The sequence below is a fragment of the Hippopotamus amphibius genome, chromosome 1 (genome assembly GCF_030028045.1).
Source record: "Hippopotamus amphibius kiboko isolate mHipAmp2 chromosome 1, mHipAmp2.hap2, whole genome shotgun sequence".
Classification (NCBI taxonomy): domain Eukaryota; kingdom Metazoa; phylum Chordata; class Mammalia; order Artiodactyla; family Hippopotamidae; genus Hippopotamus; species Hippopotamus amphibius.
The window spans coordinates 29936060-29961110 of NC_080186.1; the positions used below are offsets into that span (position 1 = coordinate 29936060).

At 47.6% G+C, this 25051-nt stretch overlaps 2 protein-coding genes across 2 annotated transcripts in view; one reads left to right on the plus strand and one right to left on the minus strand.

The window, feature by feature from the left end:
* Window positions 1-9398, plus strand: DNALI1 (dynein axonemal light intermediate chain 1). The gene is made up of 6 exons (XM_057705622.1): window positions 1-136; window positions 680-825; window positions 3023-3192; window positions 4983-5161; window positions 5503-5667; window positions 7602-9398. The coding sequence occupies exons 1-6, from the start codon at window positions 56-58 to the stop codon at window positions 7635-7637; spliced, it is 777 nt and encodes a 258-aa protein (XP_057561605.1). The 5' UTR covers window positions 1-55; the 3' UTR covers window positions 7638-9398.
* Window positions 9384-25051, minus strand: part of GNL2 (G protein nucleolar 2) — a 23996-nt gene continuing 8328 nt past the window's right edge. The window contains exons 6-16 of the mRNA XM_057705607.1: window positions 22955-23021; window positions 21857-22015; window positions 21202-21315; window positions 16558-16686; window positions 15744-15848; window positions 14799-14957; window positions 14476-14589; window positions 11356-11834; window positions 10921-11006; window positions 10256-10341; window positions 9384-9575 (exon numbers count right to left, since the gene is read on the minus strand). Of these exons, the coding sequence (XP_057561590.1) occupies window positions 9423-9575; window positions 10256-10341; window positions 10921-11006; window positions 11356-11834; window positions 14476-14589; window positions 14799-14957; window positions 15744-15848; window positions 16558-16686; window positions 21202-21315; window positions 21857-22015; window positions 22955-23021 (1651 nt within the window). The 3' untranslated portion in view covers window positions 9384-9422. The remainder of the gene's footprint in view (window positions 9576-10255; window positions 10342-10920; window positions 11007-11355; window positions 11835-14475; window positions 14590-14798; window positions 14958-15743; window positions 15849-16557; window positions 16687-21201; window positions 21316-21856; window positions 22016-22954; window positions 23022-25051) is intronic.

A 25051-nucleotide genomic window follows, 5' to 3' on the forward strand; every position in this document is an offset into this window, starting at 1 on the left:
GCAAACAAGGCCCTGACTGGAGGACCGGTGCTGGGCTTCTACTCACGCTGCCGCCATGATTCCCCCCGCGGACTCTCTGCTCAAGTATGACACCCCGGTGTTGGTGAGCCGGAACACGGAGAAACGGAGCCCCAAAGTAAGGACGGGTCTCAGAGGGTGGGGGAGCACGAAGCTCTCACAGGGAAAGACCTATCCGTGCCCTGAGGATCCAGAGTCCCGAGGGACAGAGGCTGCAGTGACTGAGGGTAAAGGGAATTGGGACCAGAGAAGGAGAATGAGAGAGCGGTACGGGAAGCCCAAATGTTGGGTAACCCCAAAGGGCAGATTTAGGATGGGGAAGAAAGTCAGAGAGAGATGGATGGGGCTCACCCCTTTTCAGGATAGCAGGGTCCAAGGATAGATCTGGTGGTGATTGCCCCATCACTAGAGCAGAGGCCTGAGCAGCTGTGCCAAAAACATCCGTTCAAGGAGATACAAGCATTGGCTTGGGGTGGAACCAGAGATTCTTCGTGGACTCTTTCAACTCTGAAATATAACTTCTGCTGAGAGGACAGATGGGGGAAAGTGAGCTGGGAATAGGGGAGAGATGTGCAGGAGACCTGGAGAAATGCAGAGGGCCAGGGTGTGTGGAGCTGAGTGTCTGAATCACCTGCTGCCCCAACTTGTCCCTCCATCTCAGGCTCGGCCACTGAAAGTCAGCCCCCAGCAGCCTGGACCCTCAGGTCCCATCCCACAGCCACCAAAGACCAAGCTCCCCTCAACTTCCTGTGTCCCAGATCCTACAAAGCAGGCAGAAGAAATCTTGAATGCCATCCTGCCCCCAAGGTAAAAAAGCAGTGGCTGGGAGGGGGCCCAGGCTTGTGCATCCCAGAACTTGGGGATGTGAGGGGAGGTACCCTGTCTCTGTTTCTGACTGAGATTTCCTCCCAGCATCCCAGAGTTTCTAGAGCTTGCAGATGGCTAGATCCTGGGAGTGTGGGTAGTGGGGAAACCTCTTCTCTATCTACCATCATTTCCTGAGTGCTCTCACCCAGGCTCGTGGCTTTAAATACCATCTATATGCTGATGGCTCCCACATGTCTATTTCCAGCCCTGGTCTTTCCCCTAAACTCCAGACCTATATATTCTACTATTTCCTCATCAGCTTCATGAAGATGTTTAATAGACATCTCAAACTCAACATGTCCAAACTAAATCATAATGTCTTCCTTCCCCCAACCAGCTCATTCTGTCTTCTCCTTTCCACTAGGGGCTCAGGCCACCTTTCATTCCCTTTGATCTCTCATCACATGTCATGTCCTTCATCACATTCTTTTGGCTCTACCTTTAAAGTATTTTCCAAATCTGACTACTTTTCACTCTGCTTCCACCATCGTGTTCCTAGTCACTGTCACCTGCACTGACTGCTGCAATGGCCTCCTACCTGAAAACTCTGCTTCCACTGTCTGCCCCTACAATCTATTCCCCACACAACCCCAAAATCATAAGTCAGATCCTGCCAGTCTTTTGCCAGAAACTCTATAATGGCTTCCCATCTCGCTCAGACTAAAATCCAAAGTCCTTACAGTGACCCGGAAGACCTGACACGATGTGGCCCCTGATTTATCCAGGATCTTGTGTCTGGTTATTCTCTTCCTTGTTCACTGGGCTAATGCCATGGGGGCCTCTGCTTGCTGTTTCGTTTCTTTTTAAAAAAATTTTATTTATGTACTTATTGGCTGCGTCAGGTCTTAGTTGTGGCATGCAGGCTCTCCGTTGCTGCCACGCTCAGTCTCCAGAGCACGTGGGCTCTGTAGTTGCCAAGTGAGGCCTCTCTAGTTGCCCCACGGTATGTGGGATCTCATTTCCCCGACCAGGGATCGAACGGGCGTCCCCTGCATAGCAAGATGGATTCTTAACCACTGTACCACCAGGGCAGTCTCTCTGCTTGCTGTTTCTGAAACATGTCAATGACTTTCCCATCTTAGGACCTTCTCACTGCCAGGGATCCTCTTCCCCTGATATCTGCCTGGTTCCCTTGTTTCTTCACTCAGGTTTTGCTCAAATGCCCTTTCCTCAAGGAGGCCTTCCTTCAGACTCCTTTATACATGGAGAGCTCCCTTCTTCTTACCCTGCTCCTTTCTTCTGCAGCCACATTGATCACTACCTAACAGGCTTTTCAACTATTTTTGTGTAATAAGTTGATAGCAGTTTTCAAAGTTATGATGGAAAAGGGGAAACAGTAAAAGTCAGACTGCAGGGAACCTCCCTGGTGGCGCAGTGGATAAGACTCCACACTCCCAATGCAGGGGGCCCGGGTTTGATCTCTGATCAGGGAACTAGATCCCACATGCATGCCACAACAAAGGAGCCTGTGTGCCGCAACTAAGACCTGGCACAACCAAATAAATATTAGAAAGAAAAATTCAGGCTGCAGTCTCCCCTGAGATGGAGGTCAGAGCAGGGGATGGTGATTTTCACTTGCTTCCCTTGCAACAATGCATGGGATCCTCTCCCTCATGGTGCTTCTGCCCTCAGACTCCCGCTCATGATTCCAGAACCTGGCTGTGTCTCTGACACAGGGTTCGCTTGGGGGACCCTATAGGTACAACCCCCCCAATACATACATTCACCTCTTTCTGGCTGGCACAAGGTTTCTGGTCCCCTCTGTTTCCTACCCCCCACGTCAGTGGGCATTTCCTCTGGGCCTTCTGTTCAGATCAAGCAACAACCACCATAAATCTGTCCTCAGCATGTTAGGAGTGTAAGATCTGGAACGTGGGGATGACTTCACAGAGGGTCATGGGAGAGTGAAGACGGCCCAGCCCCAGGATAGGGGCCGGTGGAGATGGCACAGTGGGTGTGGCTTCAGAGCCACACACTCCTCCAGGAAGAGGGGGTTGGAGGATTCTGGTGGGTTGGGGACAGAGCTGCCCCTCACTCCCCTCAGGCAGAGTGCAAAGGGCCATCTCTGCTCACGTCCTGAGGACGCTGTCTGGCAGATGGTCTTCGTTCGCTCAGTCCGGCTATGTGTGTGTTGCAGGGAGTGGGTGGAGGACACGCAGCTATGGATCCAGCAGGTGTCCAGCACCCCCAGCACCAGGATGGACGTGGTGCACCTCCAGGAGCAGCTGGACCTGAAGCTGCAGCAGCGGCAGGCCCGAGAGACTGGCATCTGTCCAGTGCGCCGGGAGCTGTACTCACAGTGTTTTGGTGAGTGGTCCTTGAGGAAGGCTACACCACCCACTACCGCCTTCTTCCCTTCCCTTCAGCACAGACCCTGGATGAGACCCGGCCCTGAGTCTCCCTGCAGCTGAAGCCAGCCCCATCCTGGAATGTGTGTCTCCCCCGCCCCTCCAGGAACTGCTACCTGTGCCCTCTTCCCCTTCCCAACCCACCTTTCCTGCCAGTCCCCCCACTCCCATTGTCAGTGAGTCCCTGTGTTCCTGACAACCTGGTTCTTCGCCCCCTAGCAGCTGTTTGGAGTAAGACGAGAACTTCCATTTTAAGTCTTTGGTTTTTTCAAAGGTTTCCATAAGTATATGTTAGCTGTTTTTTTTGTTTGTTTGTTTTGTTTTGCCACACCACACGGCAGGCGAGATCTTAGTTCCCTGACCATTAATGGAACCCATGGCCCCTGCAGTGGAAGCATGGGGTCTTAACCACTGGACCACCAGGGAAGTTCCAATATGTTAGTTTTTTTTTTTTAATTGAACTTTTTTTTTAAGAGAACTTTATTTATTTACTTATTATTTTTTGGCTGCGTTGGGTCTTGGTTTTTGCATGCGGGCTTTCTCTAGTTGCATCTAGCGGGCCTACTCTTCATTGCAGTGAGCTGGCTTCTCACTGCGGTGGCTTCTCTTGCTGCGGAGCACGGGCTCTAGGCTCTTGGGCTTCAAAAGTTGCAGCACGTGGGCTCAGTAGTTGTGGCGCACGAGCTTAGTTGCTCCATGGCATGTGGGATCTTCCCCAACCAGGGCTCGAACCCGTGTCCCCTGCATTGGCAGGTAGATTCTTAACCACTGCGCCACCAAGGAAGTCCCCAATATGTTAGTTTTTAAAAAATATTTATTTATTTGGCTGTGCCAGGTCTTAGTTGTGGCACGAGGGATCTTTTTTGTGGCATGCAGGGTTTTTAGTTGTGGCATGTGAACTCTTACTTGCAGCATGTAGCATCTAGTTCCCTGACCATGGGTTGAACCTGGGCCCCCTGCATTGGGAGTACAGAGTCTTAGCCACTGGACCACCAGAGAAGTCCCTATGTTAGTTTTTAATCAGAAAAATTTAATGTTCTGTATTTATATCCATGCATCAACATTAGGCCTTGGTCCAGAAAAATATTACAGGGTGATTGTTGTGACCTGACACACACAGGAATTTGAGATCTCCCCCCTCAGGTGCTGGTGTCAGATGACTGGCCCGCAGTCTAGCCTCACTGCCGGTGTGGACTCAGACCTGCAAACCGCATCCAAACCCTGAGGCAGCTACAGGGAGGCTAGCAGGCTCCCTTCAGTCTGAACGTGACTCTGGTTTGCCCTCCAAGTCAGCATTTACGGAGGAGATGGGTAGGCTCTAGACCCTGCTGTTTCCAGGCCCAAACCAGTCCAGCCAAGGGGGCACATAGGATTTCACAATTGCTTTAAAACAGTCACCAGCTTTATATTGAAAAAGTCAGATTTCTTTGAATAGCACCCAGTTTCTGCCTTATGGTGGAAGAGAGGGGCCCCACGGCTGCACACAAACCTGGGCTCTTGTCTCCCTCTGCACTGGCCAAACCAGACTTGCTGATGGCCTGTACTCCCAAGTGCCAAGTTCAGAGCAGTGGCTGCATGGCAGGGCCCCTCCCTGAGGCTGTCTCCAAGTGAGGAGGACATACCCTAGTGCCCTTCCGACTGCCGAGTAGGAAGGTGGTTTGCGGTGGATGCGGTACATTCCCCTCCCGCCTGCGGTACATTCCCCTCCCGCCTGCCTCCTCTGACCTCGCCGTGTGTGGGCCTCGGCAGATGAGCTGATCCGCGAGGTCACCATCAACTGTGCGGAGCGGGGGCTGCTGCTGCTGCGCGTCCGGGACGAGATCCGCATGACCATCGCCGCCTACCAGACCCTGTACGAAAGCAGCGTGGCATTCGGCATGCGGAAGGCGCTGCAGGCCGAGCAGGGCAAGTCAGACATGGAGAAGAAAGTGAGTGGGTTCACCAGGAGGCTTGGGCCCTCGGCAACTCTTCTGTCAGTCTCAGGGCCACAGCCTGTCGTTCCAGCACCAAATTCTGGCCTCCTAGGGTACTCTCCCATCACCTTGGTGAACCCATCACCTGTGGTTCAGTGTCACGGCCAGTCCGGTCATGGCGGAGTTGTCTCTCCTTGGACGTGCCCTGCCAGTCACTGACCTCCCACTGGGTGGCAGTACAGACCCTGGCAATGCCTTGGGTTGGACAGCTGTGTCCCAAGTCCCCTGCACCCAGGTACTCGCACTGCCCCATTCACTTGGCGACGTCCCAGGATGACTGGGGGTTCTGTCTTCAGATTGCAGAATTAGAAACGGAAAAGAGAGATTTGGAGAGGCAAGTGAACGAGCAGAAAGCAAAATGTGAGGCTGTCGAGAAGCGGGAGAGTGAGAGGAGACAGGTGGAGGAGAAGAAGCACAATGAGGAGATTCAGTTCCTGAAGCGGACAAATCAGCAGCTGAAGGTAATCGATGCCCAGGCCCAGGCAGAGTCCCCCCCATCCCTCCATACCCCCCTCCCCCCTCCCCACCCCACCCCCAGGCCCTGCCAGCCAAGCAAAGCAGGCCAAGCATTTGGTTCCTTGTCCTACACTGACTTTCAACACTGCCAAGGAGTAAAGGAAGCTGACTCTTTTGGGGGAGGTGAGGGGTCATTACCCAGCATCTCTGTGCGTCTCCATCTGGCTCTGGAGGGAGGCTATATTCTCAACTCTGAACCCTCGTGATACATCAGCCTGGCTCTCCAGTGGAGGGTGTCTTTCCCCTTGGGTAAAAGTTGCCTATTGCCTGGGAGAGGCAGATATGTCAAGAGGTGGGACCTCTGTCCCATGGCAACTGGCATTTTGGAGCCTTCTTAGGGTGGGCTGGGTCTCTCCAGCAGGCTTTCACAGGAGTGCTTTCCTACCTGCAGTTCCCTCTGTGGCACTGCGTTTGGGGCGGGCAGGGAAGCCCTTTGAGGGAAGAACGATTTCAAATCAGGAACCTTCCCCAGGTGTGTGGTCAGAGGAACTCAGCTGTAGGTGTTTTTTATCAAAGCTCTTTTGCTGATGGTATACTTTTATCCAGCTGAGCTGCAGGGAGGGAGAGGGACTAGTGACAAGGGCTGGGCAGGGGGCCAGGCCTCTGAAACTCCAGCCTCCCTGTCTGGTCCAAAGGTCCTCAGAGGTTGGGCCCCAGACCAGCATCATCCTCATCACCAGAACTTTTCGAAATACAAACCACTGGCCCCAGCCCAGAGCAATCAGATCAGAAACTTTGGGGTTGGGTTCCAACAAGCCATTCTAACAAGGTCTCGAGGTGATTCTGATGCTTGCTGAAGTCCGAGAACCACTGCTCTAGGTGTACAGCCTACTGACCTTCAGTGGCTGTCTCCCATGGCCCCAGCCAGGAAGGGTCCCTGGATGTATCTCCCTTTCCTCTCAAGTTTCACAGAAGTGTACATTCTTGTGATTGGCAGGCTTGTTGGTGCTAAGCCAAGAAGACCAGGCATTTGAGATAAAGAAGGCCTTGTGTTAATTGCTAGTGAAGGATGACAGATTTTCTTGTTGCTGAGTTGAACAAAACAAACTTTCACAGCCAGATGTGAATGTGTTTACTTAGCAGTCTCTGAAGCGGCCTCCCTTATCTGCCATGTTCTTTTATCATAAGCCCAAGTCGCTCAGTTCCTCCAATGGTACTTGCGGCAAGGACAAAGAACACCTTGGCATCTTTCTAACATTTACAAGCAACCTTGTAATCCCCAGAGTGAAGGACTCTTTAGAAGTTATTTTTATTGGCTCAAAGCTGCACTGCACATAAAGCAGTGTTCGCAGTCCCCAGGACAGACCTACTTACAGATGTGTCCACGCACCATGATAATGAATTATTTTACTGGCTGCCAGAGGAGCGGAGTAAGTAACTCCCAAGTGTCTGAAGCTTTACATACGAGACGGACAGCTCCCTACTCACTGGTAGCAATTTTCTCTAATTGGGTGTCAAGTTGTCTCAGTGGCTGAAAATTTGCTGTTTCCCAAACCTCTTGTCCCAGCACAGAGCTCCCAGGCTCCCAAACCAGAGAGCCAAATGTTTAACTTAGCAGATGTATTCAGGCCCGAAATGTGAGCCCTGGAAAACCACTATTTCAACAACTTTTATTCAATTTCGTTTTCAATGCCTTATATTATACACCGAGCAGCTATTGTATGGAAACCAGGACAGCTCTGATTTCTCCTAATGCAGCAAGACTGAATGCCAAGCCAGAAACCAGCTAATTTAGAAAATATGGAGTTAGGAATGAAGGGAAAAAACACTTGGAGTGGCAGCATTTGGATTATTCTTCCCGGAGACTTTTATCACCTCTCAGCTATTTGTGTTAGGCTGCAAGTTTCAAGTATTAATGGAGTTTGTTTTTGTTTTTCAGGCCCAACTGGAAGGCATTATTGCACCAAAGAAGTGATAACTTCCACATGGGTCTCAGCAAGCACTACTGTCCCACCATAAGCCCTTTGTAATAAAAGAGCTAGTTTTGTGAGTGAAGAAGCTGTAGCCCTCCCCTGATCTCCACCTACGTATTTGTCAGAAGTCACACAACCAGTGTTGAGCGACATCTAAGGTCTGGCAGCCAGGCTCTGGGCTGGACAGTGGAAGGCGGGTGTAGCTCAGGTAGTCTCCACACGTGGCCTACCTCGGGATTTGCCGACTCCAACAGTAAGACAGGTAGAATTCACCCCTTTTGGCTGTATCCCTCTCAGGTGCTTTCTTACTGTCACTCCATACTATCACTTACTCCTGGCTAAACGAAGCTGCTTCTCTGCCCCACGTTTCTGGTCCACAGTCTGTCTTGTCCCTTAACCCGGGTTCCTCTGACCCTAGTCTTGCCCTTATTTGATGTCCTTTCATCATCCCTACTCCAGTGCAGTTCTAGCACCTCATTTTGGAGTTTTCACTTTATAGTGTATAATCTTATCCCTGCTTGCCAAGTCACTGGACCCCTTCCTCCTTAGTTTCAGACTGCCTGGGTGAGGAGGCAATGGCAGGGAGTCAAACCCGTGGCTTTTGAGAAAGTAAACATGTGCTGTTAAGAAATACAGGTCATGGTGTCCACTGTGAGCTGCTTGGACCTCAGCTCCTTCCCAACCACTGCTGTGATTTAGTTCACTTTCCTCTGCAGATAATCAAACCCCAACCCTACAACCCTCTGACTAGCCCAAACCTCACAAGCAGTTCTAATTATTAATGACCAGGCCATGGCCTGTAGACAACTGCATTTTACTATTCCTCATAAGCTAGACTCAGAGTTTGGAGGCTCAGGACTCTTCTGGTTTCATAGACCCAGGAGACTAAGTTAGCGACATCAATCTTTGATTCAGGACAGACCAGCAAGCTGAGTTCCATCACTCAGTAAAACTTCACAAGTAGCACAACTAAGAAAGCACTAACATCCTCCCCCTTGATGGGAAGGCCTCAGGTGGTCAGTGTTCCCCTGAAGAGGTGCTCGGACCTGACACCCGTCCTGACTAGTGCTTCCAGGCTCACTGGAAAAACTGCAGACCAACAAGAAGAGGTGTGTTCCACTGAGTCAAACAAGCCCCATAGGCTCTAATCTCAAATCTGAAGCTACAACTTCTACCTGTATCCAGGTGTCCTGAGGAAGTAACCCCAAGATTCCACTAAAATGGCCTGGGTCCTGTCATTTTCATGGGAAAGAACTGTGGTCACCGAGATGTGCTAGTCGTACGACTCCTTGACAGTAAAGCACTCATGTCCTAATTGGGTTCCCCTAACAGACTCAGTGAGGGACAACACAAGTTGCTGTGACTTTCTCTTCATATTTTAAAACCTGGGCTCTGTACACGATATCCCTAAAATTTTCTTCTTTTTACAGTTCTATTCCAAAGAGCTTCTGTTCAAAACTGCTCATTGCCAGTACACAAGAAATACCACACTCCGCATTTTCTAGACCTCAGCCCTGTTTCTATCAGACATGATGACAGGGTTATACTCTTGAGGAACTCAGAGGGCTAATTCAAGTGTCAGAAGTTCCAGTGGACCCGATCACTGAGATTCTTGAGGGTTGGGGCTTATCTTTATTTTCACTAGTGCTGGTGAACAGTTTCAACTGTCAAACCTCTGTCAAGAACAGATGCACCATGGCCTTCGAAATGCCAACTGCGCATGAAGAAAATGAACACAGTTTCTAATCGCATATCTTTGTACAGTTTAATAAACAACTTTTAAAACATTACTGCTTATGTTTGAATTTCCTGTGTCTTTGTTTCTGCCCTTCTGAGTCACTGGTCTTCTTTTTGTTCCTGTTCCTATTTTTCACGTTGTGTGTTTCATAGTAGCGTACACCAACTTTTCTGGATCGTTGCTGTCGGGCTTCTCGCCTTCGCTGTAAAAAATGGCACACACACACAAACACACAAAGAGGGGGAAAAAAACAATCTAACACTGAAAGTCATGAAACAGGTCCCTCTGTTTCTCTGTGCTCCATTCCCACGCTGCTCCCACAAATACCGGAAGCAGCACCAACAACGAGGGAGGGTTCCCCTTATGGACCCAAGTCTGCACTTTCACTGTAACTTGGGACAACGCTAAGTTACAGACTGTCATTTGGTCCAACCTCATCCAATGCTTAAATCTTTTCTCCTGCATTCCCGACAAGGGGTCCTCTGGTCTAAGGCTGAACACTCTGACCACAAGTTCTCCACCTCCTCCAGGGCCCCCTCCAGCTCTGGAGAGCCCGCCTGGTGACAGAGCTGAACTGCACAGAAGGTGGCGATCTATCTGCTCACCACGTGTCATTCCCCTAAGGCCACATAAACCCCTTGGACTCTTCCAAACAGTCATCCATATGTTTTAGGACAGTGATCAGGAATTCCTGAAACGAGATATAAACTCAAGGACCTTCACGCAGTGGGCCAACTCTCGATTCTATTTCACTGGCCTCAACCAGGTCACTGGTTCCTTGACTTCAACTCCAGACCATTAGTTTTGGAAGGAGTGAATCGTAAGAAACGGACTTCGCCCTCTACTCTACACCCAGGTGATGTTTGTTATCAAAACACGTACCTCCTTAGATGTGAGCGTCTTGCGAGTTTTGTTTGACGGCTCCTCTTCCCTCTGTGCCTTTCTCTTCTTTCCCTTTTTGGGAGGTGCTGGGAATGAAACAGGAAAACACACACACAGAAAAGAAATAGGAATTTTATATTCAAAATGTGTCTGTGAATCCCAAGGTGGGAATGAGCTTGATATGCTGGAGGAGGAAGGCAGAGGCTCGTGTGAATGGAATGCAGTGAGCAAAGCAGAGAAAAGCTGGACGAGGCTGGGAGGCGGCCAGACCCGGGGGACCTCGCGGGCCATGGTGGGGTTTGCGTTTGTCTTGAAAACACACTCGATATAGAAGCTATTAGCCCAACTACATAAAGAAGAAATACATGAACCATCCACCCCCAGGAAAAAAATTTGTCTCTGGACCCACCTTTAGATTACAAGGTTAATAATGCACTCTTTTTAGAGGAAGTTTCCTGAATTACCAATTTAACCCCAAGAAATGTACATAATAAAAAAAAGCCAATTTGTGTGACAAACAGTAAGTGGAACCAGGGTAATCTGTCAGATATGAGAAATATCTGTGTGGATGACGGTACAAGAGATAATTTGGAGATTACACTTAGATTCCCCAAAGCTCCAAAGATGCACATCACATGCACATGATTTCAATAATTTAGCTGTACCTGGATCTTCTTCTGTGTCTTCTTTAGCTGTTCTTCTTCGTTCTTCGGATTTTGCAAAAACCATTTCACTCAGTCCCCTGGATATCCTGAAAGGGAAGAGCAGAGCAATGAAGCCAGCCGACATCCCCCCCTGCCCGCAGCACGTGCTGACGCGGAGACCGCGACAAGCTCGCAGATTAAAGGCACCCCGCTCCTCTGCACGTGGTTAACACCACTGGTGGAAGCAACACCATTTTTGCAGCCCCTTGGCATATGTAAAAGACTGAACTACTAAGCTTCTCATACTTGAGGCAGCTGAATTCTAAAAATGTACAGATCACTTTAAAACAATGGCAATACCCTCCCCTGCCCTATAAATACCGCTCCAATCCTCATGGCAAATTTCTGGGAAAAGGAGCGAGCAAACTGCAATTCAAGAGCAGATGAGGACGCTACCTGACTGCTGAAAACTTCTTAGCTCTGGCTTTGTTTAAAAACCTCTGGTACTTAGCGATCTTTTCATCCAGGGCTTGAATGACGGCCTTGGTGTTGTCTGCTGCGTGTTCTTCCTGGGACTCTGCCTGAGACTCTTCTTCACTGTCTCCTCGGTGCTCCTGCTCCTCCTCTTCCTCCTCCTCTTCCTCCTCCTCCCTCTCTGCAGAAAGGCTTTCCAGCTCTTCATCGATATCAGACATCTCCAGAGGAACCAGGTCATCCCCAGAAAACTGAGGCACGACATTGATTTTGCCAAAATTCTGCCGGACCCGCGCCAGAATCTGCTGCATTTCCGAATCGGCGCCACAGTGACCAGGCTCCTCCTCTTTTTCCTTCTCAGTGACGGATTCCGACTCTTCACCTACAGCTTCTGTGACTTCCTCTTCGGGGTTGTTTTGGGTTGTTTCTGTGGCAACATCCAAAGATGAGAAGGATGGAAGCTAGTCAGGCCAAAAAGGGGTGGAGGTGGGGAGAGAAATGGAATCAGAAAATGAAAACTGAGTTTCTCTCTCTCTTTTTTAAAATTTTATTTTATATTGGAGTATAGTTGATTAACAATGTTGTTAGTCCCAGGTGTACAGCAAAGTGACTCAGTTATACATACATACGTATCTATTCTTTTTCAATTCTTTCCCCATTTAGGTTATTACAGAATATTGAGCAAACTTCCTTGATGAATTTCTGAACTTAAACACCTTGCTCCCAAACAAGGCAGTCCTCTTCTCAGGACTAAGTATAGAAAACACGCACATCTGAGTCATACTGTTAATCTATTGTAAGTCAATGTGCATTAAACCCTGAACCCAGCGTGGAAGGATCAGATGAATACAGCTGTGGTCCCAAAGGATGCACCATCTCTAAGAGTATTTAGCCATCAAAACCAATCAACTATACACTGTAGAAAGGGAAGGTTCCCTACACCATCCCTGAGGACTGAAAGGAATGGGGGTGGCTGAGAAAGCACATCCCAAATGAGCACACACCTTGGGACTTCTCTGGTGGTCCAGTGGTTAGGACTACACGCTCCCAACGCAGGGGGCGAGGGTTCAATCCCTGGTCGGGGAACTAAGATGCCACATGCCACGGCCAAAAAAAAGGGCGTAATTCCAAATGAGAGGCACTGAGGAGGCACCTTGAAGGATGAGTGTGAGGAAAGAGGAGGAAATCTTTGCGGAAAGTTTAGAACAATCCCCAAGGTGGCGGACACTGAGACGCCAAGCCCGTTTTGGGGAAGGGGCGCAGGGGAGCTGGACCAGCAGCCTGAGCCCCCACGTAGCCCCCATTGTACACTCACAACTGAGGCTCCTAGAACTCAAGGGGTTTTTCCAAAGGCGAGGGTGACTGCACGAAGCACTAAATACATCAGGAATCCATGAAATTTAGGAAACAGTATACAAAATTTGTATGTACATTTTCATACATTTTTCTGGTAAGGTAGTCTTTAGCCTTCAGATTCTCAAGGGGGTTTCTGCCACCACCAAAAAGAGGAAAGGGCGTGGAGAGTCGGAGCTGGGGGACTGATCATCTCAACTTAACGACTAGATGTGGGGGAGGAGTGAGGGAAAACCCCGCCATTTCCACACAGGGTCACTCAGGAGCAGAGACGGGCCTCCACGGACCCAGAGGCCTCGGCCACATCCCTTGCCCCTGGCCTTCCTTCCAGAACCACGACACATGGGGCTCGCTGAGCCTCGGGCGCACGGGGGTGCTACTCCCAAAGCCTGGAACGCTCTCCTCTCACGACAGCCGCGTACTCCTGCCTCACAGCACTAGGGTCTCCCCTAAAAGGCCACGCCCTCAGAGGCTGTCCCTGACCATCCCACTTACAAAACACGCCTCTGTCTCCCACAAACCCCTAACCCTGGTTTAGTTTCCCTCACAGCAATCCTGACCTGACGTCACATATTTCTCTGTTCGCCCTATGTCTCCCTGTAGTTTAATAAAAATGCGCATTTGGTCTCTGACCCCCAGCTCCTGGCACAACAGCTCCTAAAACCCTTGGCATCTCCTGGGTAAAGACAGGAGATGTTAGTCGTAATAAGCCCCTCTCCCCCGAAGTTACGCTAATGAGAAGACTGTGGTGGGACCCAGCTTCAGACTGGGGGCTGGTCACGGGAGAGCCCAGGCAACGGCTGAGAGGGTTGGAGACTGAGTGTGATCAGCAGTGGCGAACCATCTAACCGACTGTGCCTCCGTAATGAAGCCTCTACACACCCCTAAAGGACGGGCTCTGGGGTGCTTCTGGGTTGGTGAACACACTGATGTGCTGGGAGGATGGCCTGCCTGGAGAGGGCAGGGAAACTCCACACCACCCTCTATCCCGTACTTTGCCCTATGCACCTCTTCCATTTGGCTGCTCCTGATGCGTATCTTTTATAACAAACCAGTAATCATAAGCAAACCACTTTCCTGAGTCCTGTGAGTCCTTTTAGCAAGTGATCAAACCTGGGGAACTCTTGAATTTGTGGTCAGCTGGGCAGAAGTGTGGGTAGCCTGAGAATCCCATCTGCAGCTGGCATCTGAAGTGGGAGCAGTCTTATGGGACTCAGCTCTTAACCTGTGGGGTCTGCACCAACTCTGACAGTTACTGGACACCCAGCTGGTGCCAGAGGCTTGCATAATGGGTATGGAAAAATGAAACCTATTTGGTATCAGGAAATACCAAACACCCCTCCACTGGTGCGCACGCGCACGTACGTGGGTGTGTGTGTACCATGTTATTTACTCCTCCACTCCCAGGGCCTGCCACCTGGTTGGGTACAATGTTTGTGAAACAAACAAATCTTGCAAATGCCTCTCTGTTCTTAAGCAGAAGAAAAGACACAAAAATCACAAGAGAACTCACATTTGATGAGCCCTCCTTTTTCAAGGCCCTGAAGACTGGCATTTATACTCAGTCTTCTATCACACGCCTACTTCCTGGTCACCCCCCACCCCCCAAGGTCACAGCAGTGGCACCCTGGGATGGGAGACATTGCAGCTGAAAGTTCTACCCTAAAGGAAGAAGACAGCAGTCCAAACACACACCACACCCAGGTCAGTAACCATGATTTCCGAGAGGTGTGCCCGCCCTTTTCTTACCTGGGGGGCTGCAGGGGGGTCTGCATTAGGCGGCTTGACGAAGAAAGGAATCCGGCCCCTCTGCCAGTCATTGAGGACCATCTTCCCCACCGTCCGCAGGTCAGGCTCTCCACCCTGAGATGTCCAGAAAGATGCCCAATTAAATTTAAACAAAATCACCTCCCGGTCTGGAGGCACATTGGCTGTCCCAGTTGTCCATCACCACCTACCTGCCAAGTTTCACACTTCACACTGGTCACACACACATATAACAAAAGGTCCACACCACACCCGCACATGCTTGCAGCATGTCCCAGTATGATTTCTCACAAATCCTGGCTCACCTTTAATAACTTCCCTGTCCGGAAAGCTAGCTTCTCAAGAAAGTCCTCAGCGTTCTCCCAAGAATCAATCTTGTACGTCTTGCTGATATATTCTGGCTTTGCTCGTTCAAGTACAGCATCAATGTGGTCTTCAGGAGTCTTAATTTTTTCAACTTGAACCTACATGTTGATAGGAAAGGTCTTGCTTACAAACTTGATTATGGCAGGATTGAAGTTCCCAGTGTTCTTTGTAACCATATCTGAAAATAGACTTCAATGCCTCAAAGCAAGCGGGGCCTGGCAGGAGCTTGCCCTGGAGGTGGCGAGACGCAGTCGGCGGAAAGGAGCGCCATGGAAAGCCGACCACAGCTGCGGAGCCCAGAATTCTGCTCTAATCCCGGCTCACCACAAACAGACGGTGCAGCTTCTGCGAGCAGTTTAAACTCGGAACGCTTTGTGCTACTGACCTGCAGAAATGGTTAAAGTCCACCGATCCCAGGACACAAAGAGAATGGAACAGTTTAAGAAAGCAGGGAAGGATCCGCACAGGATGTATAGCCAGAAGCACTGGTTAAGGTTAAGTGGAACCATTTAGAGCTCTCGGTCGTCTTCAGAAACAAGTGAGGAAATGACCGAGTTCCAAAATGACTCAACCCATAAACCCACGAAGATGAATTATCACTAAACATAAACAGGCCCTGCCTCCCTCTGGATCCCGTGTGTAAACGACAAACCGTTTTGTGGGATGACATTGACCAGATATGCCCACAGTTCCACTAACTCCTCAAACAGGCTTAAGTGGAATGGAGAGGCCGCCCTGTTCAGTGTCATGTTCCTCAAGTTTGGTCAGACAGGCTGACCCCAAACTGCCTGCTGAATGAGTAAAAAACAAAGGTATCCAGAGCTCCCCACAGAATGCTCCCCGCAAAAGGCAAACAAAGGGCCTCTCGGGCCCAAAATACTCACGACTCCTTTCAGCACAATGTCCGTCTCCGAGTCCTCAGAGGGGTAAACCACACCCGGACAGTCGATGAGGAATATTCGGCGCATCAAGGTAATGTACTGCCAGACCTAAACAGCAGAGTCCCCCCGGTCAGCGCCTGAGAGGACCTCACAAACCCCCGATGCTCGTGAAACTAGAGCTGGGGGTGGGGGTGGGGTCGGCGAGGAGCAACCCGCTGGGCAATGGAGTGCCAGAGCCCCTCCTCTGTGCCGCGCGTGAGGCACTTCCACAAGGCATAAACTACAGGTTCCATCCGCTAAGGGCTGAAAAGTAATGCAGAGGCAGGGTCTCCATCTAGTATTGTGCAAAAATGTCCAGTAAAGCTTTTTCTGACTTTTAAAAGTGCTCCTGGAAGCTTAATACTGCCTGGACCCTGTTCCTTTCAGCAGGACCATGCTGCTCTCTGCCTTCCGGGGTAGGACCCCCAACTAACAGAATCTACCCTAAAACTGAATTTTCTTTCTTAACCCAGGTACCAAATATTCTTGGGTTAGTTTTGTTTACCAAAGCAAAAGGTTGGAGTGAAAATTTAAAACAGACTCAAATGGCACACACCAAATCATGCCAAAGCCAGGCAGTGGCATACAAAGTCCTCTTAGTCTTACCAAAAAGGGCGGAAACAGCTGCCAGACATTCCCGACTATTATATGGAGATTAAACTCCCAATGGTGATCTTTGTCCAAAAGAGGCAGATACACATCTCCATGTCCTGAATTATCACCCTCCGTGGAAATAAAGTAAGTCAAAGTAAATAAGACCCCCTCGAGCCAGATGTACCTTTGTTTCACCTGCGATGGGCGCCACATTGCAAACTTTCTTAGAGCGCAGCGTGTTTATCACAGAGCTCTTGCCGACATTCGGATAGCCAATGAACCCCACGCTGATCTGCTTCTTGTCCGTGTGCAACTGTTCAAAAAAAAAGAATACACACCACATGCACACAGAGTAAATATTCCTTGAGACAAATAGGTTGTGTTGCTTTGCTACCATAAAGAATATACTACAGGGCTTCCCTCGTGGGAATTGGTTAAGAATCTGCCTGCCAATGCAGGAGACACAGGTTTGAGCCCTGGTCCAGGAAGATCCCACATGCCTCGGAGCAACTAAGCCCGTGCACCGCAACTACTGAGCCTGCGCCCTAAAGCCCGTGAGCCACAACTATTAAGTCCACAAGCCACAACTACTGAAGCCCACGCACCTAGAGCCCATGCTCCACAAGAGAAGCCACTGCAATGAGGAGCCCGCACACTGCAACAAAGAGTAACCCCTGCTCGCCACAAGTAGAGAAAGCCCGTGTGCAGCAATGAAGACCCAACACAGTCAATAAATAAATTAATTAAAAAAAAGAAAAAAACCCACACACCACACTACAGAACTATTGCTACGACTTGATTTAAAGCCCAGACACGCACCACCTGTGGTCTGAGGGGTTGTATACATATACTCAGTATACTCATTAATAAATCAGAGGTGAGTCAGCTCCTCAGGCACTCACGTAAAACTATTCTTGAATGTTCTAAGGTTAAAAGTATGTAGGTCAAGAAACAAAGGAAGAAATAGCTCGTTAGTCATCAATTTAGAAGAACACCATCTACTGATAAAAAGTCTTCAGGGAAGAGAACCTTAGCAGATGCATCCACCGGCAATCCCATGATCCATCCCTCCTCTTCTCTGCACAACATGTTTTGCATTTTCATTGTCAAAAATAAACAACAAATGCAAAGAGAGGCAGCCTTAAAAGCTAAACCGCTGGGTGAAAGTCTCAAGGAGGCAGAGCCCAGGAAGAGTCTACAAATGGATGGGGACCTCTGACTAGAGATGGCAGACTGAACATCCCTGCCCACCTCACTCCCTTCACAAACTCCACTGGAACCACAGCAGTGGGAATTAACACACACACCCCCATAGAGCCAAACATAGTAAACCGAAGCATGAGCCAGAGATGAAACAAAACAAACTAATGTGTGATGTTAACAGAATACTAGCAGTTAAAAAGTAGTATCTAACTTAGCCCACTACAAAATACGAAACCTACGTGGCTGCAAAGGTAGAAAAACTAAAAATGCAGCAAACATACTGCCAATGAATCACAAAAGGCCTTGGGGATCAGCAGTACAGACCTCTCTAACTCTAAGGGTGGGACTGAAATCCAGAAGACTGACCAGTGGACCATCTGTAGAAACAGTCACACCTCTCCCTACCCTTCCTCGCCCGGCATGGGTATCCAACTCTCTACCCCAGAGCCTTAGGAGAGAATAATGACGTTTTTGAAACCCCACATGTCTGAAAATACCCTTAATTTTCAGACCTGAAAGGGACCCTAGATTTAGAGATGACAGTAGCTGAAAGCAAGAGTTCCCAGAGTGATTAGCTGAAAGTCTAAACATTGACTAGTGCCACCCTAGGCCCCTACTCCCGCTGAGTTCCCAGAACCCTGAGAGCCAGGTCTATACACCCCCAAGCTGGAGGTGGGAAGACTCCTTTCTAGGGAAACCCAGGCCCAGGAGTAAAGACCTACAGATGGGGAAATCCCTGGTTGTCCAGTGGTTAGGGCTCCACGCTTCCACTGCAGGGGACACGGGTTTGATACCTGGTTGGGCAACTAAGATTCTGCATGCTGTGAAGTGTGGGGGGAAAAAAAAAGACCTACAGACGTTGACATTTGGAGTGTCTCCCAGAAAATACTGGGTTTCTGCCCTGTCACCCTATAGTGAAGTCTCTCATTCAACAAGCCCACTCCCTGCATAAAGTTTCTATTGCCTTTTCCGGGGGTGGCTCACTCTTAAATATGAATGGAGAACCAAGAATAACCAGACATTTGAAGTGTGACTCTATCAGAAAGACAGAAAAACAGTAACTTGGAGGAAACAGTGTCAAAGTAGAGAAATTTCCAGACACCACCATCATCCTCATTCTCAGAGACAGAGAAGCTAGTGCGTCTGTGAAACAAGAACAGGCAGAAAAGGGGGCAGGGCAATTAGGAGTTAAACAAGAGTTTTCAGAAATAAACTATTAAAAGTGACAGGCAAAATAAACTGTGTGATAGAACAGCTAAATGATCAAGTCAAGGAAAATGCCCAGAAAATAGGGCAAAATGTCATAAATGCACTGAAACAAAGAAAAGATAAGAAAATTCAAGAACTGGGAATTCCCTGGTGGTCCAGTGGTTAGGACTGCCCACTTCCACTGCAGGGGGCATGGTTTGATCCCTGGTCAGGGAGCTAAGATCTCATGAGCAGCGGGGCCAAAAAAAAAAAAAAGAATATTCAAGAATTAAACCAGGAGATAAAACCAAATTCCTGAACAAGAACAGAGATGACTGGGGGTAGGAAGGGGGGAATTTCAAAAAAAACAGTATAGGACAAATACCAGACTGAAAGTCCCATGCACGCCTCGTTCACTGAACAATAAAAGACCCATCTTAAAGCACATGATTAGGACATTGTAAAATGGGAATTTTTCTTTTAAAAGATCTCAGCCACAAGGATTAGGAATCAGTATGGTCTCAGATTTCTCAATGGCAACACTGGAAGCCAGAAAACAATGCAATGTGGTACCTTCAGCATTCTAAGAAGAAATTGTGTGAGGGTAGAATGAAGAAATTTCCAGAATGCAATGTCTCAAAAAAAAAATGTTCCTTCTAAGCACTCCTCCTCAGAGGGTTTTTGGAAAACATGTTCTATCAAAAGGAGGAGTAAACCAAGAAAGAAAAGTGATCCAACGAACAAGGTCAACACAGGGAACCGCCCTGGGAATTCTCAGATGACGGACGGTGAAAGGAAATCCCAGGAAGACCCTGCAGCGGCCTGGGGAGCAGCCAGTCCCACCTGGAAGGGAGATGCCAGACACTCTGGAAGTTCCCACGCTAGCACAGGATTTGATGATGCGTCAGTGACAAGTAAAACGGAGCTAATTAACACCAGAAAGACAGAAGGTCCCATTAGAAAGGAATTGTAATCGTAGCACTGTGGACCACTGGGGACTGACACTTCAGTCATAATAACGTAAACACTGAATGAATGATAGTTTAGCCAAATGTCGTACAAGGACATAGGGAGTGGAGAGGGTGGACAGGGGTAAGAAACCTAGCCCTCCTTTTCCACAGAAGGAACTGAACAAATACGCACCACTGAGGCGGGTGGGGGATGAAGAAACAGGTTCATGAGCACGTATAAAAAATATGGAAGAAAATACCAGAAGTAACAGCTATGAGTTGGAGGAGTTTCTTTTGGGAAGTGGGGAAGGGTGGGACAGAGGACACGTGTCCTCTGTTAGAAGCCAGGCAAGATTAACTGGACACACGAATACGAAGTCACAGGTACATACAATGTTCACTGCAGCATTATTTACAATAGCCAGGACACGGAAACAACCTACATGTCCACTGACAGATGAATGGATAAAGAAGATGTGGCACATATATACAATGAAATATTACTCAGCAATAAAAAGGAATGAAATTGAGTTATCTGTAGTCAGGTGGATGGACCTAGAGTCTGTCATATAGAGCAAAATAAGTCAGAAAGAGAAGAACAAATACCGTATGCTAATGCATATGTGGAATCTAAAAAAAAGGTATTGAAGAACTCAGCAGTAGAGGAAGAATAAAGACGCAGATGTAGAGAACAGACTTGAGGACATGGGGAGGTGGGGAAGGAGAAGCTGGAACAAAGTGAAAGAGCAGTACTGACATTTATATACTACCAAATGTAAAATAGATAAGCTAGTGGGAAGCAACTGCCTAACACAGGGAGACCAACTGGATGACTGCTGATGACCTAGAGGGATGGGATAGGGAAGGTAGGAGGGATGCTCGGGAGGGAGGCTCAAGAGGGAGGGGATATATGTATAACTACAGCTGATTCGCTTTGTTGTACAGCGAAAACTGGCACAACAGTATAAAGCCATTATACTCCAATAAAGATTGAAAAATAAAATAAAATAATTTAAAAAAAAACAACAGTCGCAGGTACAGAACAAGAAGCTTCGAGAACGTTTGCTTTCAGGGCCTCCCTGAGGGACTAGCATCTGACCAGGGATCCAAGGCTGGAGTCCGGCAGGGTGCCTTCCAGGCAGAGGGGAGAGAAATGCATGGCTTGGGAGCCCAGGGTGGTACACAGTATGGGGAGGGGGCCTGTCGTCACCGTTGAGCAGAGGGGGGACCATACAGAGCTTGGGACACGGCAGAAAGGGAAGCAACGCTCGGCAGGGATGCGGGTACAGGTTGAGCCAGAGTGTATTTCAGAATCCAGTGTAATCCTGAGGCTCTATGAGTGTTTACGTCTCCAGAACACACTGTTCTCACTACGGGGAAGATGTGGGAGGTGAGGCTGGTAACTTTCCGACACACACTAGGAAGAGAAATTCTCACACAAACTCAAAGCTACCCATCTCCAGGAGGGACAGGTCAGGCCACAATACCTTTCCAAATTGCCGCAGGAGCTGAATAAATGCTCCTTTGCCAAAGGGGTTGGTAAGACTTGCGTGGAAAGCAAGTGTCGGGTAATCTTGGGAGAGGACGGCAACCCATCGTTTCTAAAGGGAGAAAAGAAAAGAAGCTGGTGAACTGCAAGCCGTTTATTTACAACAGAGGAAGAACCAGAGCTTGAATGACAGGATGGTACTTCAAATACACAGCTGTCTAAGGAAAATGTTAGCCGTAATTCTTTGAAATATTTTTTTCAAGTATGACAGCTGATGCTTTGTCTTTTGTCTTACAAACACAAAACAACATTTAAAACACCTTCATTGCTACTAAAAGCAATTAATGTAACATAATGTGAAACAGGCCAGGAGCTGCGGCAGCTGCCCCTGCTGAAGGACACACACCATTCACTCTGTGGACACTGCAGCTGCCCCACTGCCAACCATCAAGGATCAAAGGTAACTGCCCATCATCAGTGAACCCCACTTCAGTTTTGTTTTCAAGGAGGACACTTCAGTGACTACACCCTCACTAGTGCAACTGCTGCCCCAAATGCGAGTGACCATGACCCTGACTTACTCATGGATACCCCAGAGCCTGCACAAGCTGTGCGGCCTTGGTTGTCTGCTTTGCGTCAGCAGCTGTACTTACTGTTGCCCAGGTTGGAACAAGATCACATTTGTTAAGAACAAAAATGAGGTGTTTCCAGGGTTTCTCCTTCTTCAAGTAAGTCTCAATGTGAGGGGAACGGGTACCCACTGGATCTCTAGCATCAAGAACCTGAACTACAACATCTGACGAATCTATCACCTGCAAATTCAAAGAGGCAAAAGTGACTTGCTACAGCAGTACAAGGGCAAAATGAAAAAGAGAAGACACTTAAGGGAAACTGAGAAAAGTAAAGCAATAATAGAGATAACCTCTCAACAGTCTTATGAGGAGAGCAAATTGTAGCCAATCTCAAAGCCCAGTGATCAGTATTCAAAAAAGTGGCTTCATCTTGTGGGTTTTTGAAACGTATCGAATTTCAACTAGAACTAGCTTGGAAGAAACCAGTCTATTTCACGATTGCCATGCATTAGTGAGTGGAATCATTTACTTCTTAGACTTCTACGTTTCCATGTTATAGGTTTTGTATATTTTACAAAATACAAAAAAAAATTAGTTTGCTTTCATGGTACTAGTTTCCTATTATGTTAATGTTTAATTATGTGATGATGCTTGAAAGTCTTTGTTACCGAGAATGTGACTCAAGTGTGGACCTAAAACTCAGCCAGCTGAAGAGCACTTGGACCAGGACTCAGGAGACACAAAGCCTCTGGCACTAACAACCTGGGTGAGCTGAGGAAAGTATTCAAGCTTTCTAGCCTTGAATTCTCATCTATAAAATGAGAGGACTGGACTAAGTAACTCAAAAATTCTCATGCAGCTCTAACCACGTATAATAAATCTCAACAGGAATACCATTTTAGCAGGTAATCCAAAGAAATATTAGCAGAGAATATATGGATCTACATCATGTGGTTATTACTATTATATGAGTAATAAAAAAAATGCAGTTATCTAGAACAATGGTAGTATGTTCATAGTCACATCCACCCTGGTTTCTCCATGTGGGAACGAGGATGGAATAAGCACTGGAGTCTGTATTTCGTCTGACAGAGCTTCAATAGATCCAAGTCCGTTTTCTCATATAAGATCACGAAAGCCAAAGGAATCACCTCAATGAGAGAGAATTTAACGTCTTACCTTGTAGAGCTCACCCCATATTCTTTTAGACTGTCCCTTTTTATATATCTCTTCTTGGGCTTCATTTCTAAATAAGAAAGGACCCAAAGTGAGCAACTGAAGCACTACAAAGATTAAAAGGATGTTTTAGGGAAAAGTCAATCATGTGCCAAGGGAAAGGGGTATCAAAACTAGTTGCATCAACATCACTAATTATTAGAGAAAAGAAAATCAAAACCACAATGAGGTATCACCTCATACTGGTGAGAATGGCCATCATCAAAAAATCTACAAACAATAAATACTGCAGGGGTGTGGAGAAAAGGGAAGCCTCCTACACTGTTGGTGGGAGTGTAAACTGGTACAGCCACTGTGGAGAACAGTATGGAGATTCCTTAAAAAACTGAAAATAGAGCTACCATATGACCCAACAATCCCACTCCTAGGCATATATCCAGAGAAAACCATAATTAGAAAGGATGCATGCACCCTGATGTTCACTGCAGCATTATTTACAATAGCCAGGACGTGGAAGCAACCTAAATGTCCATCAACATCCATCAACAGATGGATGGATAAAGATGTGGTACATATATGCAGTGGAATATTACTAAGCCATAAAAAGGAACAAAATAGTGTCATTTGCAGAGATGTGGACGTACTTACAGATTGTCATACAGAGTGAAGTCAGAAAGAGAGACAAATGTATAATATCGTTTATATGTGGAATCTAGAAAAAATCTAGAACTTATTTGCAAAGCAGAAACAGAGTCACGGATGTAGAAAACAAACTTATGGTTACCAAGGGGGAAGGTGGGGGATGGGATGAACTAGGGAGATTGGGACTGACAAATATACACCATTATGTATAAAACAGATAACTAATGAGAACCTACTGTATAGCACAAGGAACTCAATGCTCTGTGTTGACCTAAATGGGAAGGAAATCTAAAAAAGAGTGGATATATGTGTATGTACAACTGATTCATTTTGTTGTCCAGCAGAAACTAACACAACATTGTAAAGCAACTATACTCCAATAAAGGTTAAAAAAATAAAACACAACTAGTTGTAGATGGACCAAAACTAGACTTAATTTAAAAAGTGACTATATCCAAATGCCCATCCACAGAAGAATGGATAAAAATGAATTCGTGTATACATAATGGGATACTGTTCAGGAATACAAATGAATAAAGTGCTGATACTCAATACAGCATGGATGACCCTGAAGACATTATGCTAATTTAATAAGCCAGACACAAAAGGACAAATACTGTACAAGTGCACTTACAGGAAGTACTATTCAAGAGAGTAATCAAACTCAAAAGGGACAGAGAGTAGAATGGTGGCTGCCAGAGGCTGGGCAAAGGGGGGAGTGGGGAGTTAGTGCTGGATGGGTACAGAGCGTCCGTCTGGGATGGCGCGACCAAATTCTAGAGGTGGATGGTGGTAATGGTTGCACAGCCGTGTGAATGTACTTAACGCCACTCAGCTGTATGCTTAAAAAAGATTAAAATGGTAAATTTTGTTATGTATATTTCACAATAAATTTAGCAATAAATTTGATTTTTAAAAAAGCAACTATAATTTAGGCAGTCTGCCACAGACAGTTATGAAAAAGAATCAGCAGGACCTGAACCGTAATCCACACTCCACAGCTCCCACATAGAGTGAAACTTTCCTGATAAGGCTGAGAATGTTTATTTACTAGCCTCAAAGACATTTACCCAATGCCCCTGAGACAAAAATAGTTTTGTTTCTCCTCTCTAGCTGACTGTAACTTTTGGAGGCTGAAAAAATTCAAACCAGCAGAAGCACACAAAGTCCAAATAGTTCTAAGAATAAATGAACCCGCTGCCTCTTTTTGCTTGGCCTCAAGCAGCTTGCCTTTACCTCTAGGAGGCCCAGGGCTAGCAATGCACGGAGGACAGCGTCGAGGCAGCGGCGCTGCGGGCATGGACAGCACCTCTCCACTAGCACACCTCAGGGACACGTAAGGACTAAGCTGGTAAACCCTTTCCGGAGTGTAACAGGGCAGCTGCCTACCAAAAAACTGCACACTCTTGAACGTCATTTCCCCTAAGAATTTATCCTTGGGGAGCAATTAAGGATGAG